This window comes from Dermacentor variabilis, chromosome 7 (genome assembly GCF_050947875.1).
Source record: "Dermacentor variabilis isolate Ectoservices chromosome 7, ASM5094787v1, whole genome shotgun sequence".
Lineage (NCBI taxonomy): Eukaryota > Metazoa > Arthropoda > Arachnida > Ixodida > Ixodidae > Dermacentor > Dermacentor variabilis.
The window spans coordinates 157,681,246-157,698,260 of NC_134574.1; the positions used below are offsets into that span (position 1 = coordinate 157,681,246).

The window sequence follows — 17,015 nt, forward strand, 5'->3', positions numbered from 1 at the left end:
CACATGTAGATACGTCCTGCAGCTACGGCGGCGCTGGCGTCACTGCGGACGTCGTTCATGCTGGCCACCATGGACCACCGGTTTGTCTCGACGTCGTACCGCTCGACCGTGTTTGTGCGCGTGTGGCCGTCGAAGCCTCCCATGGCGTAGATCTGGCCCTGCCGGGAAGACAGGACGACACGTTAAGCGACAGTCAACTGGCTGCAAAACCTCACTCGAACTCGTTAGGTTAAAAATCATCGCGAGAAAGCAGCAAGAATAGCAACCACGGAGATAAATTAACAGCAACGTAGCAGTCGGCTGGCTCCCCTAGCGGTGTGCCGCGCAACTACACTAGAGCCGGATATGACGCAAGGTTACACCACGCGATGGAAGTAGCGAGAAGCCACGGCGGTTCTGGTGGGTTAGTCTACGTTCTACGTCAGTTCCGTCGGGCTCTAATTGGGGAGACGGGAGGGGCTGCTTACAGTTATGGTATTAAGGGCACCAAGCTTTACAGTAGTTTCTGATGCATCTGTTCCCATTCTGCCCATAATCTTGCATTGCGTCTTCATTGTATTCTCTTTGGCGGTATAGTTGGCCTTCGGGCACTTTCATCGTGATAACTATTTACGTAGTTAGCTCAGCATCAACCAAGTATACCTACGCATTCTGCAGGGACCGCTACGAATTCTGCAGGGCCAACATTGAGAAATACTCAACTTACATGGAACAAATGCTTTTCTTATAGTATACATACGCGTTGCTGAGTTTCCCCGCTCTCAATGGAGAAAGAGAATAATTGGCTGGTGCGTGGTGCAGGGTAAGGGAAGTCGAAGAGTTAAACGAAGAACACAAAAGGCGGGCGTTTAATTGTTATCGAATTGTTCGAAGGACTGGGGCTGACAACAACGATAAAGGATCTCTTTCACGTAACAGCGGCATAACGTTGTCGGTAACATACCCCCAAAAAAGCTGGCTAGTTTTGTCTCTGAGTTGGATCACTTTTCCATTGTCTACACAATACTGTTATCCGTTTACCAAGTTTCAAGTCAAACCCCAACCTTATGGCTGCAAAATTTTGTAATCTCCCCTCATATTTAGAGCCAAAATTTTTAATGCAGCAAGCTTTTTTACGCCAGCATCGGCAAGCTAAAACGCGTATAAGCCACTATGACCGAAGCAACAACGTGGCCACTCGGTTTTCGAAACGTCTGCGCCAGAGAACAGCAGAGGGCGCGGGGGTTGCCTTGCATTGCGGTTGGAATCATTTACAGGGACACTTAGGTTAGCAGCAAGTTTCTTAGTACAAAGCACCCTCACGAAGCACCTCTACATGCAACAATGTGGAAGTTGATCTATTTTCTTGCGATAATCGCTCATAATAGCCACATCATATTAGTGGAAATATTGCATGCATGTTGGACTGGCATACTGACAGTGTTGTTCGGCCTTCCACTTAGGCGCACCATACGCAGTGACCGTAAGCGTTCTAAATTTCAATGCGTTTGAAAACAGAGCAGTATTCATGCAATAGCATTCATGCATGCAATATTGCATGCGACAATGATGCGATAGCGCTAACGCGCTGCGGTTAAACGAGGTGTCGAAAGGTGTCGCTTCTATCTAAGAACGTCCGTAAAACGAATGCTGTCGCAAAGAAGACAGATAGAGCGGAATAAATCTATTTGTCGGATTCTTCGACTTAGGCGCAGTCTTTATATTGCAATGAATAACGAAGAAGCCGGAACTTCTGCATTAGCGAAGATTCCGCTACCCACACTGCTGCTGCCGTATACGTTTTTGATCCACTGTACGGCAATATACGGGTATAGCTAAAATTATAGTTCACGAGAGCTCGCGCCAACTGCATAGCTTTGTAGGCTTCGCAGCAGTAAAGTGGCTGCCTTTCTTCGTTCTTGCTTGCCTGGAGGACGGCGACGCTGACGTAGCAGCGCGCGATGGCCATGTTCGCCTTGGCGCTCCATCTGGCCAGCGGCACATCCAAGCAGACGACCGAGTGGTAGCACTCGCGGCCGTTGAAGCCGCCCACGAAGTAGATACACTGGTCGACCACTGCTACGCCGTGGTACGCCCTGCGGGGGACGTTTTTAAACGTCGTGTACCCTATCCCCCCCCCCTCCCCAAAGTTCACCCTACCATCTGTCTTTCCGGCCTGGAAGCTTTATCACCGTATTCTACGTAGTATGTCCTTGGTACTCCTGCAAACTTTAATGCATTGTCTAGCTATCTTCCCACGGAACTGCCCAAACGGAAAGCTTGAAGAAAGAAATACGGTCTCCACGGCTGTGCTGCCAGTGCTTGCCACTATACTCCGCAACCGTTTTGCAATCTTACTCTGATGAGGAAATTGCGTTATGTGTTCAATACCGGGGCGCGATGACAGAAGGTCAATGTGAAAGCGCCGTTCGTCGAGGCTGCAGGGCTATCAACAATTCGGAGTCTCATCACTTGTGCGCATAGAACTGTCAGATAGCGGCGACTCTTTCAAGCGCGTTGCATTTGTCTGCAAATTGTTTAAAATCCCCTTACTGAGATAACTCGAAAACATATTTGTCGCCGACCACCACTTAACAACAATACAACTTATAGTTGCGGAGGACAACGTTACCTGACCATGGTGTCCTGCCTGCCCATCACGCTCCACTTGGCGGCGCGGCTGTAGTACGTGAGCATCTTGTTGGTCGCGCACACCGTCCAGCCACCAAAAAGGAAGAGGATGTCCTTGGGCAGGCGAGGCGTGAGCCACAACTTCGGGGACAGGTCGACGCCGGCAACATCGCCCACCGCCATGGACGGCTGGCTGAGCGTCTGCGCGATTACAAGCGTGTTTTGCGCATGTGTCTGATTAGCAAGACCTGTCGTCGCGAGACCTAGAAAGAAAAAAAGACAGACAAGGGCTAAGAAATAACCACTGTAGTTTCCGCAATATAGTCCCCGGGCTATGAAAGTTGGAGAGTTGAAATTTTGCGGAGCGCCGCCGACTATATATTGGTATACGGACTATACGCGGCTTTACTTCTTAAGATCGGAAGCGAGCTTGAAGAATAACAAGGCCAGTCTGCGCCGGCAAACACTTTTTCCGTGTTAATTCACTAATTATCAGAATCAGCTCTGCAATGGTCGTCGTTACGCAAGAGCAATATGTCCAACTAATTCTAGCAGTTCGGGGATATCGTTAGGTTTTATTAAGTATACGCCGTAAGATGTGACACAACGTAACAGCATGCAAGCGAATGCTGCACCTTCGCCGCATTATTCAGGCTCAGTGTAGTCGACTGTGCTCAAGAACTAAAGATCATGAAGGCGATGAAGGCATCGAGGAACCGTTCGTGGAATCCGACATGTTTGATTTATTTTTTTCTGGCAGCCCGGAGAGAATGATTTTGACGGCTTTTAGTACTGACTACCTTATAGAGCCTAATAAAGAATCCCGGCTTTTACTGTTCGACAATAAGCTTTTGCTTACCTACCGTCCACTGGTTGTAGACTAACTAAACCACCTAAGTTCTATCCAATCTCCAATGGACCATACACAGGGTGCGGACTATATCAAAGAAAACCTTTTTTTCTTTAGTTTTATGGCCAAATTAGCCCCGGCGGACTATACAGCAGTTGGGGTCTATAGCCTTAAAGATACGGTAAGTAAAGCACGATGAATATTAGAGACCGTTAGCTTGTCCGTCTAGTATGCAGGGTTATACACCGAAGACGTAGACCTGAGCAGCCTCATCGAAGGTCGTAGTAACGTAATAAAATGCTGACAGAGTCATCTTGTCGACGCTTGGTCAACCACAAAGCGTCAGAATTGTCGCGCTATTCTTCACAACGCAAAAGACGACACTTGTGGCGCGTTTACACCCGCAATTCAAGCAAATATTTGCTGTGCGCTCTAATTACGCTCTAAGTCACGAGATGGCGCCGCCAACGCTACTGCTCGCATCTACGCAGCAGCCGCGGCACGAAGGCCTTCGCGGCGCGATACATGGCGAGGCTGTGATGTTCCGAGCGTCTATACATAGCGCGTTCAGTACATAAACGCTAATAATGGACGACACTACGGACGTGGCATGCGCTACTGTCTTTAACATCGCATGCTTTATTTTCTTCTTACTTCGCGAGGTAGTCGCAGTTTCTGATAGTATCTAAAGTCCGACCACCGCTCCTGACACGTGTACAATGCTGGAAGGAAGTAAATAGTGGCATGGCCACTCTAGCTGCCGTAGCAGTGGGGCAGCGCTTAGGGCAGTCCAAAATGTTTCTCGAATTGCAACGGATGGTTTCCTGCAATTGATAGAATTAATGTGATGTCATGAACGGCAAATGGAGAAGTCCAACCACACATTCCAGTGCGATGCTGTAGTCAAGAAAGAAACAAGTGCATCACATTAAGACGCGGCATCTCACAGTGTTATACGCGTGTGTACGCGAATTTTTTGTGTGCTATAGGAACCATCCTATGATATTACATCTAAATTGCGTGCAGTATGTGTACGCGCTCGCGCGCTTGAGCTGGGTGTGCGTGTTCGTGCCGTGTTCTCGTGCGTGTGAGTGCAAAGCAAGGTTTAATTCAACGCCGTGCCTACACTGCGAAATAATTTACACTCTTATAAAGTGAATAAGGGTGTAAATCGGTGTATAACGCACACCCATACACCCTTATTTGCACGCGCCGTCAACCGAATGTTTAATGCAATCCTAGACAGCCACGTGCTATCAGCAATAAGAGCAAGAACCCGCCGCGTTGAGAAACAGCAGCTGACCTGGTGGATCACGTTCAGCACCTTCAGGCCGTTCCGGTCACTCTGGACTTGTGGGTCGGTGGCGACTTTCTCGACGTCTCTGCAAGGACAAGCAAAAAAGATCTGCTGTAGAAAGTGAAGGGGCGCTAAGCAGCGCGAAGGCAGCAGGTGACTCGATCTCAAGGTTAACGCACTTGGCGTGGTGATCCCCACGTCGCGCGCTATTGCTAGCACGTTTTCTAACGCACTTTAACGGCCAGGCGCATATCAGCGCGGGACACTGTATATAAACGTCACTTCATCCTTTGGGACGGCTGTCTGGACCTCAGGTCATACCTTCATTTCTAGCAGCGCTTTGTTATCGCCGTGGCCACCGAGACCGGTGCATCGCGCAGAGCGATCTCGGAGGTCTGGTGTGTCCACCACACCCACTGTTCCATATCATCGGACGCCAGATCGCATCAAAGGTGAACGATTTCGATACAGTATACGCCAACGCCACGGCTGTACAGACATTTTCTACATGAATGTGCATACTTTCGCAAACGCGGTTGCTGGTTAATATACAGGCAAATCAGAGTGGGCTTTACCTGCAAAACGTACAAAGAACGCCCTCGGCTTCACGTGTCCCATAAAAACAAGTAAGTGTGCGACAGCCTCCGCCTTTGAAGTAAATACGACATCGAAGCCTTTACCGGACCTCGCGCTAAACAGGAACCAACGCGAAGCCGACAACGCTTACGCAGCTTCGTCTATACGCGTATGCGAAAACGGTTTGTCGCGCTCTTTTTAGCGCATTGATTCAATGCGACACGACATGCGTGTAACGTATGCAAGCGTCGCTGCTCGTGTGTCGTAGATAGGATACAGACACAGCGTCTTCGAACTGTGTCGCTGCAATATTTACAATGACGTCCATTCTTCGCGAGCAATAACGGCATTTGGTTTCCATGCTTATCATGTTTAGCTGCACTAGCTCTAAAATAATTTACACCCTTAAAAGTGGGAAAGGGCGTAAATTGGTCTATTATTCACACACTAACACCCTTTTTCGGTGTAGGGGTGCGAGTTCCAGACAGATTGGCACTCTTATTCACTTTTGAGGGTGCAAATTATTTTGCAGTGTATGACGTCAGGTAGGTGCGCTCACGTGACGGAGCAGCGTGCGAAGCGCAAGAGCGGCAGGAACTTGGCGAGCCAGGCCTTCCTCTCGTCCACGTCGGCGGAGATCCACTTGAGGACGGCGCCGAACGCGTCATCCACCTCGTTGGGCGCGTGCAGTCGGTCGTCCTTGAGGATCGTGTGCACCTCCTCTGGCGTCAGATCCTGGAACTGGGCGCTGCTCTTCCACACCTGCGTCACGTGTGCGTGCGTCACGCTGCTTGCATACAAAGGCGCCGGTGGACTTACGGTTCCACCTTCTCATATCATCAACAGTGGTATTAGCCATCCGACATGCATAATCTGTTTTTGTGTCCACATATACGTGTGTGTGTGTGCGTGCGTGTGCGTGTGTGTGTGTGTGTGTGCGTGTGTGTGTGTGTGTGTGTGTGTGTGTGTGTGTGTGTGTGTGTGTGTGTGTGTGTGTGTGCGTGCGTGCGTGTGTGTGTGTGTGTGTGTGTGTGTGTGTGTGTGTGCGTGTGCGTGTGCGTGTGCGTGGGCGTGTGCGTGTGTGTGCGTGTGTGTGTGTGTGTCACCGTTAACTCTACACCCTCTAACCTATCGACAACGTGAGTTCTGTTTAAGATGGGTACATCTCTAATTAATTAATAATTAATGCTCTCCCCTGTGTCGTTCTCATTCTCGGCATGAAAAACGACTTTGGCAAGCCTTTCGAGACGCACAGTTTACTACAGCATTCCAAATGTAAAATTTTTCATTGGAGGCTATTCTATACCTACAACCTCTCAAGCTATGTTTGTGGCCCGGCTATAAATTTCGAAGTTGCAGTTGGTTTTAAAGTCCAGTTGCAACTTCCAAGCGCCTCATTGTCAGTTACTTGAAGGCGAGGCTTTAAGACGTACGATTGATCCGACGCGCCGATATTTACTACTTGATTGCCAATACCAGTAGCACGGTAGATATGCTGTAGATGAAAGCAAGGCTGTATATACCAGCTAACGTTAGCGAAGCTGCTCAAAAAAGAAAGAAAGAAGGCTTAAAACACATGGTGCGGGACACGACTTTAATGTCGACGGTGTTCGGTCGCCAGACCTCTGATAACTTAACGCCGCAAGTCTTATAATCGTATTTTGCACTTTAAACAGCTTGACTAACGTTAGCTAGGATACACCGTATAGTCGGCGACAGGTCTGGGGACTCAGCGGAAGAACACTTGTTAGGGGGTTGGTATATACATGCCTCATGGAATCATGTCGTCCGATTTTTCTTCTCTCCTTTCTTGATCATTGCTTTTAACGTCACCGCATTACTTCTTCTAGGTGGCGCTGACTTCACTCGGGCGCTAAGGTGTTGAGAACCCTAAGCGATAAGGGTGCTCGTGATACACAAAGGGTACAGCTGGTATAAAGGCAGAACAGGTGCATTTCGCTGCCGATATCGAACATTCCTTATTCTTCAATACCGGCGCGAAACCCCCAATGTCTAACAAAACTGGTTCTAATTCTATAATTACGACATGACCTTCATGCACCAGATAAAAGTAGCAAAAAGAGGTTACTCTTACGCGCGAATATCGCGCAAATTTTGATTCCCGTCGCTGCTCAAAAGCACTGCCATCAAAATTGTGTGTCTCCGGTTCCCGACATTGAATAATTGAATAGACAAACAGTCTTCATAAAACCGCACAATACGGTATTTGCGCTCGTGGAGAACTTCAATGTTCGTACCTGGTCGAAGTTCCGCACCAGGTATCGGAAGGCTTCCCCGGCGAGATGCTCGAATCCATGGCTGGAGGCCAGGTGGTAAGTGTCGATGCAGGTCTCCGGTTTGAGGTCCTCTTTCAGAGTGTTCAGGCAGTGATCCCGTATGTCGAATATCTGCGTCGTAAGAAAATTATGGTCTGTGGAACCCTATGCTGAACCTCACTGTGAAAAACTTCGAAATAACTTTTTTTTTTCTTTGACGTGATCAATTTCAAGGCATGCGGCAACGCGGCCGTCCTGAAAACGTGCATGTCGTATATCCCCAGTGCAGAAAAATTCTGTGCCGTATAGAGATTCGGGCCTCGTAAGGCCATGTGTTTTGGTTGTAAAAGGTAATGCTTTCGCGAAATGTTCCCAGATAACACTTTCCTAACGTTGGCGATATAAGTGGAGCGAACACCGGGCAAAGAGGGGAGACAGGTTGCTGCAGGCGATTGTGGCCCACAGAAAACTTGTAGCGATGGTTTGCCGACGGAAGGTTTCGCGGTTGATTTGCAAGTGCCTCGTTGGTGTGGTGTGGCTTATTAGCTTATTAGCTATTCGATAACGGCTATTCATAACGTCATTTAATTTTGCTATACAAATGTGCATGCTTCACGTTCGCCTTGTCTCCGAAACCCACGTAAACGTAAAACAAAACCGCTGCAACCCCTTCATATTTGTTTCGCGAGGCATAACGAACCAATAGACGACTTGCAAAATGCTGCGCGTCCTCTTCCGTGCAGCGGGAATACTACAAAATTAGGTTGGAAAACCAAAACCCTCGACCTCGTGTTCGGATCAGGAATGCTATAGCCTCCTAGCCAGAGTGGCGAATAAGTTCCGCATCGGGACGAAATATGTGCGTTCTTCTGAAACTGGAAGTTTGTCTATAAGCCGTTTCTCTGCACATCTTCAGTGATACTGCAAGTTGCACCGTGCGCTTAGAAATGTCCAGCCCTTAATGGTGGAAACTCCGGAACTTACCATAACGCCAGGCATCAAACACCTTCTTCTTCTTCGTCTTCGTCTTCTTCTTCTTCTACTTCTAAAGCCGGGTATAAACTCGTCAAAGGAACACTAGCTGAGAAAAAAACTGACGCCGCACGACGCGGTGGATCGAAATTATGAGTATTCATTGTTGTATACAAAATACGCCTCCTTTATCCTTATTTTGATTTTTTTGAAATATACCGGATGAATGCGTCTCGCTATTGCTTTCGACGTTAATGAGATCATCATGAAGCAACGTGGCGACATGCCGTAAATTGCCACCGCGGAGACGCGTCATGCATGAGGTGCGACTGCAGTCATGTTCGCCTCTCGCATTTTGATGGTGTTGATGGTTAATTGGCACCCCCCTCTGAAACGCGGCGGGGACGAATAGTACCCTAACCCACTTGATTTAATCAAGTTTGCGATACATAACTTTTCATTTCGTATGCATGCTTTCCTTTGGACTGGCTGCGCCATCTGGCGGCGCGGCTGCGAATTCCGCGTGCAGAAAATTTTGTCTGAATATACGATATACGGCACGGCTTTGATTCCGATCTGCACCGGAGAAATTCCAAATTATTGTTTTTTTTTTGTCACTGAAGAGCCACACTTACCCAACGGCATATACCGAGTGACATAAGGCGGCATCAATGAGGTTCGTTGAAGGTCGGCAAATACCAAGCGACACATACACAGAGTTGGTCCTACGGTTGGTCTTGAACCTCGTTCCCTAGGAACAACCGCACAAATCTCTACCGATTATAGCAGGAGCTACCCACCCGGTGACAAGTTACCAGGAAAACGGTTAGAGACGTAGGCAGGCAGGCAGGTAGGTAGGTACACACCGGAGAGTGCGCAAAGAATTGTAAGAACGCTAATGGTTTTACACTCTTTGCTATATACTGTCACCCAATTTATGGCCTACACCCCGTAGTGGGTTGAGCGATATCAGAGAACCTAGGATCGACTAACCAACCTGCGGGAGCTTGAACTGTTTAAGTGCTTGCCTCTTTTAAGGCAGACAAGGAGGCACAACTCTGTGCGTCAGTGTGCTAGTGGCGGTGGGATCGACCTAGTGAGTGCGTGATTGACCAAGTGACCGCGTGACTGAGTAAGCCATTCTGTTTAATGATCAAGTGAACGTGCGATTGATGAAGTGACATTAATTTGGCAAGGGACAGAGATTTTTCAAGTGATTGAGCGTTTGGCTGAAAACTAAATGGCTGTAAGGGCGTCTAAGTGCCGAAGTGACTGCGCGAGCATCTAAGGAACTGTGTGAGTGGCTCAGTGGCTGTAACTGAGCGACTAGGCGACCGTGTGGGCCACTAGTGAGTCATTCAGTAAGCTCGCAACAAGACAGCCAAGCTGTGAAAAACGCTCGACGACTCTCTCTCTCTCTCTCTCTCCACCCCTTCCCCAAATGTGAAAGCAGCCATCGAGCGGTCCAGATTCGAAACAACGACCTCAACTACCCTCGAAGCTTGACGGCAATGATCATAAACCGTATAGAGCTCACGCTTGCTAACGGCAACGCTCCTCTGAGCACCCGTCTCCTCACCAGGACGAAGGAATCCGTTCACCAGCACCGCAGCGCGCGACTTCGTTCACCAACACCGCAGCACCCGACTGACCTTTAGCTCCTCGGCGAGTCCGAGTGCCTTGGCCACGTTGTGCTGGCCGATGAGCTCGTGCAGCGGAGTGTGGTAGGCGAAGCCGACGAGTAGTTCGGTCATGTCGCTGTCCAGGTCTGTCATTACCGCGCGGATGGGCGGCGGGCACTCGTTCATCCGCCTCTGCTCGGAACTCATGCCTTGCTTGGCGAGAGTGAAGAGCTCGTAACAACCGGAGAACCTGCAAAGTGGAAGGACCGACAGAGTGATTTACCATGTAGGATACATACGTGGAACAAGGAGACTTCTCGTAACTGCCTTTTTTTTTACAGAAGTTCAAGTTCCTCTCCGACACTTCATTCGCGATTGACATGTTCGCGTACACTTCCCGACGAGGTTGGTTTTGGGTTCGTGCTACAGTGTGTGGGGTTCTCACCCATGCTCTTTGGACAAAGGAACGACAACACAGTAGTGCAAACAATCACAATGACATTTATTGCACCTTTCATAGACTAATGCCTGCTAGCCGAGTTGCTATCCATAAAAGATGCCTTTGGGCGCGCGAGAAATCGCGGAAGTCCGACTCACCGCGACCGGATAGTCAGGGAATATGTTCGCCCCATGCTGGACACCAACGCCTGGTCTTTCGCGCGTACGGACGCGCGAACGCTGGCGCGTTCGAACGATCGTGTTCGTCCATTCCAGGGTAGGCCTCACGAGACGGTCTCGCAGAAGCATGGATCGGCGCGCGAGCAGAACAACGTCCGCGCCACTTTCCGAGGCCGAGCCAAAGAAAGAGAGCGTTCTCCTCTTCGTGCCCAAGTAACCCCGCTGTGAGGTGGCGTTAGCAGAGCCCCAATCGCGCCATCTCTCGCAATGCGATTCAACCAGACTGACTGCCACAGGCACCAAGCCACGCGGCGAAGCTGGATTACAGGAGGCGGGAGCTATGCGGGGAAACAACATATCAGGGGACGCGTGAGAGTCACGCATCCCCACAAACGCCACTAGAATAAAGTTTGTGTAAACGTGCGGAAGAAGTGAATTTTACTTGCCTGAACGGCTGACTCGACCTGCGCGTGTAGGGTTAGTGTGCATGAGGCTTTAAAAGGGACATATTAAAGTCCGCTCGTAAGCTTTTATGCACTGTCTAGCACGGTGTCGTGGCATTAAATCCCGGCCGCGGTGGCCGCATTTCGATGGGGGCAAAATGCACAAAACGTCCTTGTACTGGGCATTGGGTGTACGTTAAAGATGCTCATGTGGTTAAATCTTATCCGGAGTCTTGCACTACGGTGTGCCTCATAATCAGATCGTTGTTTTGGCACGTAAAACCCCATGACATATATTTGGATAAGTGCACTGGAGGTACCAACATGTTGCGTTGCTGCTAAGACTACGTAAGAATCTTAGTCGTGTTTCGTAGGCTGACTTATGTATTGCAATAAGACGATATCATGGTCAAGAAAACGGAGGCTGCGCTCGGCATCGATTTTGTTCAGGATACATCACGTTTAGCGAGCGTCACATTCACTAAGCCAGTGGACAACAACCGTCTATCAAGTCGGGTGCCCCACCGTACGCCATGGTCACGCGAATGTCAATGCGTCCCCGAAGCTGGCAGACCATTCAGTCACATGTCATTATTACATTTGTAACGAACTGCGTTTCTGCCAAGTGGACGTGTCCATGCCCAGCCTCTTGGGCTGCTGAGTGACCGAAGGGAGCACTGTGGTTCAGTGAATTATGGTTACTCATGGTTATTCACAGTAAGGCCACGATTACTAAGCATGAAAAAATAACTGCGAAATGTATTTTAGTCTTCTTATTCCTGTAGTCTAAATAACATCAGTTAGGTTTTATATCGTCTTCAAAAACTATTCGTCGTCAGTATTGGCTACCCGTCTTTAATACAGTGCCTTTAGCCTTGCCTTTAGTGTTGCCTTTAGCGCTCTGCGATCACTATACAGGGTGTCCCAACTATCATGCACCAATATTTAAAAATATGCAAATGCCACTTTGCTGGACGGAAACAAGGTAATGTTGTTTGCCGTCGCTTGAAGATACTCAGATTTTTTTTGAGTTCTTCCTAATAACATAACTAGTTCTAATTAGTTAATTAACTTCTCGAATACTATAATTAGATCAAATGTGTCAATGAGAAAATCATAGAGCAAGATGAAGAATACCCGATACAGCTTTCTGTTGCTTAATGCGTGCTACATAAGCGTGTTTTTCCGAGCGTGAAAGACGCCCGCGAATACACGCAAAATTAACGCGCGACTGGCCTCTCGAGGCACTTTGCGTGCATTCGCGGGCTTCTTTCACGCTTGGAAAAACACTTTTATGTAGCACGTATTATGCAACAGAAAGCTGTATCGGGAGTTTTTCATGTTGCTCTACAATTTTATTATTGGTACTTCTCATCTAATTATAATATTTCAGAAGTTGATTAATTAAGGCTACGTAATTAGGCAAGAAGTAGTCTGAGTATTTCTAAGCGATGGCAAACAACATTACGTTGGTTCTTTCCAGCTGCGTGGCATTCGCATATTTTAAAATCTTGGTACATGATAGTTGGGAAACCCTGTATAAGCTCCCCTGTCATAAATGTTATCTCACAGTCATACGCGCATGCTGTTCGTGACCAATAAGTAGAAAGGTCGCTTATTGAAAACAGGTTCTTCTCTGACTATCAGCTGTAGAAGGGTTAACAGAACTGTTCCCATTCTCGATAGGTTCCAGAGCTAGCATGAACTCAAAAACCAGTTTCGAGCTCAAACACCAGTTTCTAACTCGAATCTTTGTATTTGCATGCGTTAACGCGACATGGTCGGGTCGACTCGTCTCGACGGACCAAAATTACGTCTATGGCTGATAGGCAAACGTGTCGAATTGAGGCGTGCGGATGTTCATCCGCACATTTCGGCTCCATGCCTAAGGGACACCGCGGCCACTGCAGGACTTGCTAATCAAACTCCACTACTATAAGTTATCAGTTAAGCGTAACAGCATTCGGATAACGCATTCGTACAAGCGCTGCAGTTGCAGAGGTCTGCGGCGCGTCCGAAAGCACGGGCGTTAAACAACAATCCTACAAAAAGAAAAAAAGTAGCGCGATAACAACACTCACCTGGCAGCCAACACGAACCGATGCGCCCAGATCTCCACGCCGTCGGTCGCGCGAAGCGTGACGTCGCAGAACTCGCGGACTTTCCTCTGATCTCGAAGTCCAGGCATGAGCCTGTCCACCACGCCCGGCGCGAGCCCACGCTGCCGGCCATCGTCGCGGAAGAGGTGCGCCGCCTCGAACGACGCGGTGACCGCGTCGCCGGTCTCGCAGGCGGCGTTGTCGTCGGCGTCCATGGGCTCCTCCGTGACCTCGACGGCACCGTGCATCTTTGGAGGTTACAACGAAGGATCGGCGGTTAGGGAAGAGGCTATCAAGCGAGTGAGATGGCCACAGGCAAGAGCCGCCCAGCCGACCGCCTCCCCCCCACCCCGCCAGCGGCGATCCCAGAGATAGCAGCACAACCGGTCTGACCGAGCTGGCTAAGCCATGTACCTGGGCTTGACGGTTGAAATAGCCCGCAACGGCTATTTGCACGAGCTGCGTGGCACGCAGATGATGACGATGATGATTATGATGATGATGATGGTGGTGGCGGTGGTGGTGGCGGCGGTGGTGGCGGCGGTGGTGGTGGTGGTGGTGGTGGTGGTGGTGGCCTCGTATTATGGCACATACCCACACTGAGGGATTGGCCAATAATTGTGTGCTGAAGCACTTCATCTTTTGAAGTACCCCATATTCGATTAAAACAAAAACAAAAAACATACAAAGACAAACGAGTAACGAAGGAACATTCAAAAAGTTGTTTGTTTAATTGATTGTATACATAACCGAAATTGGCACCAAAGACGTCCCTGTAGCTGAAACCTATAAATGCCGCACCGATAGATCGCACGCGTAATGCGAAGGCGTGGCACCACCTGCGGCAAGTTGTTTTTCCATCAACTCAGATTGCCAATAATTAATCATTTTCTTTAATTCAATTAATAAGTATAAGTAATGCCCCCTATGTTTTCGTTGGTGTCTTTGTTTGTTGGGTTCTCATGATATGATTAATAAAAATTGGGCCCCTCTGTTAACCCCTTTTCTTCCTGCACTGAAAGATAGTATTATTTCTGATGATAAAATTAACCCTAATTTAGCAAGCGGAATTTCTAGAAGTCTCTTTCTTAACAATATGTAACGGTGAAATAACAAAAAATAGCAATCTAGGGATTCTATTTCTTGGCAGTATGGACACAGAGGCGATAACGTCAGACCAGTCCTGTGTAGATATAGGTTTAATGGAGGGGCACGGCAGCGTAATCTGGTGATTAGTACTTCTGATCAACTTGAGGGACGCCACTGGATTTTCCACGAGAGAGAGAGAGAGAGAGAGAGAGAGAACAACTTTATTGAAAATGCCTGCAGAATCGGTTAGGCTCCCTCCACGCAGGGAGGACAAGCTTTTTACCACGACGCGGCCACTATACGTCAGTCTCGTGCATTGTGCTCCTCGAGGTCTTGGTTCCCCGCTGCTTCCGCGGGTCCGAGAGCGGAAATTTGAGACGCGCAGCTCCCGACCATCTCGTCTTTGTCGTTGCTGCTGCTGTTATCGCTAATGCAGCCTGATGATCGAGAGAAGTGGTCTCAATGCAGGGTTTTGTGGCTACAGTCCTGCGAAAACGGTCGCGTCAGTTACTGAGCAAAATCTAGCAACTGCCTGTCACGAAGCTGACGAAGATTCTAGTAAGGGCACTTGATAACGTGTCTGGTAGTTACACTGCTAACCAAAGGAGATGTTGCCGCTCTGCGGGATATGCGCTATATCCTTTGGTCGGAGCCGCTCTGCGCAGTTCCAACCTCAATACACAAGAGTACACAAGAGGCGGCGTCGAGACAAGGCCTCGAAGTCTCCTCATGGGCGACCTGAGCCCGGGTCGTTAAACTTTGCCGGATTTTCTATAAGGTTGTTTCCGCCCACCCATCTGCATATGCGACCAGTGCAAGGGGTCAGGTTTACAAACCATGGGTAGTAATTAATTGCGCCGCGGTAGAGTTGCATTTGCTACACAATTAGGTTATGAAGCCTCTTTCTCTTTGTTTACATTTGGTGGCCAGCTTTCATTGCCATTAAATGATTCGGTCACTTCTGTTCGAAGATTGTATTATAAATGTGTTGGAGAAAAAAGAAAATAAGAAACAAGAAACAAAAACAAAAACGAAGCGGAACAACGAACATAACAACAACAACAATACAATCTTCGGGATACTATACGCGACACGTCTCTAAGACCGACCTTATGGATATATGCAGCCATAACTATTGAGAAGCACAGGTTCAACCAGTGTGCAATTATGTACTTCGATAAAAGAACACGTAGTTATGAACCTATATTTGTATGACGTCCAGTTTGCACATATGTACGACACAACGTAGCGCGTAACTATTAATCTATTGGTAGAAACCATAGTTTATCAAAACACCGCATTAAGACTATCACTACTCAGCATATAGTACACTCCAGGTGACGGTGTTCTATTGACTCTAACTGATATGTTAAACCTACTAACTGCTTAGTAAAGGCAGCGCTTACGGTAAGTCTCAATTATTTATTATCGGAAATACTAACCAGCTAGTAAAGTTCTAGCAATTACCGGTAAATCTTACTGACCATACCTGTTACTACTTTTCTGCAACCTCCTCTTTTTTTTAAGAATGTACGTGTTCTTCAGAACGCCATCCTCGCTATGCCTTTTAAGTATGTGTTATCAAACTCGAAACTCAAAGAAAGGTCGTAGTGTGATCCGTCCTACAGGCCAACTGCAACAGCTGGGCGACGGTTGTTGGCTGATGTTATGCTCAAGTTCCGGCACGATGCAGAACTGTAAACTTTTTTCTTAATTACTACTTCGTGTTTCGTTAAGGCCGTCGAATTATACAAGGTTCAGACGCACATGCTGGAGAGCGCGCGAAATAGCACTGCAAAACATGATACTCGGCGTTTTCTTTCTTTTTTTCTTTTTTCTTTAAGTGTTCATTTTTGTTTTGTGTCGACCGCGGTGCTCTCGTTTTCTTCATTACCATGCAAATTTGAGCAGGTTAGCCAAGATGGCCGTATGGGTAAGACAACACGCTTATGTGAGGGAGCTGCAAGTTTGAAATGAAGGAGTAAATTTTACTTGCAGTGTACATTCCGGCCGCCAGGTAGGAACGACCAAGGATAGAAGAAGGGTTCCAACAGGCAGTGAGTTGTGGACGAATAGCGCCAGCTCTCTGTGTGAACGTGGGGCTGGCGCTGGGCCAAAGTTTCCCAGTGAATCCCACACGGACGACGAGGAACAGGCACTCGCAGGGAAACAACTGAAAGTTTATGAAGAGGAAGCTTCAGCTCTGGCCCACCTCCGACGCGGCCTATTCAAATACATGCAAAGCGCCAAATCCCTTTTCTGAGATAACCCCTGGACTAATTTTAATATTTTTTTTTGAATTTGAGAGAGGAAGTTAAATTCTAGTGACTGTTGTAAGCGAATTTTCGATTCAGGGCCTGAATTTTGTTGAAAGAGTTCTGAAAATTTTGAATGTTCGAGAAATATAGAAGCATGCAGTTTACAAATTAATAGCTCTGCATCAAGAACAGATATCGCGATCATGTAAAGGGTGAATCTGTTACGTTGTGTACAAGGTTTCTGCAAAAGCTGTATTTCCATATTACTATTTTTTTTATATACGTGTGTAACGTATCAATTTTGT

At 48.0% G+C, this 17,015-nt stretch overlaps 1 protein-coding gene across 1 annotated transcript in view; it reads right to left on the reverse strand.

The window, feature by feature from the left end:
* Window positions 1-13,625, reverse strand: part of LOC142588911 (uncharacterized) — a 28,811-nt gene extending 15,186 nt beyond the window's left edge. The window contains exons 1-8 of the mRNA XM_075700722.1: window positions 13,346-13,625; window positions 10,234-10,453; window positions 7,592-7,741; window positions 5,893-6,095; window positions 4,764-4,842; window positions 2,612-2,811; window positions 1,907-2,075; window positions 4-158 (exon numbers count right to left, since the gene is read on the reverse strand). Coding sequence (XP_075556837.1) covers window positions 4-158; window positions 1,907-2,075; window positions 2,612-2,811; window positions 4,764-4,842; window positions 5,893-6,095; window positions 7,592-7,741; window positions 10,234-10,453; window positions 13,346-13,611 — 1,442 coding nt within the window. The 5' untranslated portion in view covers window positions 13,612-13,625. The remainder of the gene's footprint in view (window positions 1-3; window positions 159-1,906; window positions 2,076-2,611; window positions 2,812-4,763; window positions 4,843-5,892; window positions 6,096-7,591; window positions 7,742-10,233; window positions 10,454-13,345) is intronic.
* Window positions 13,626-17,015: the final 3,390 nt, after the last annotated feature.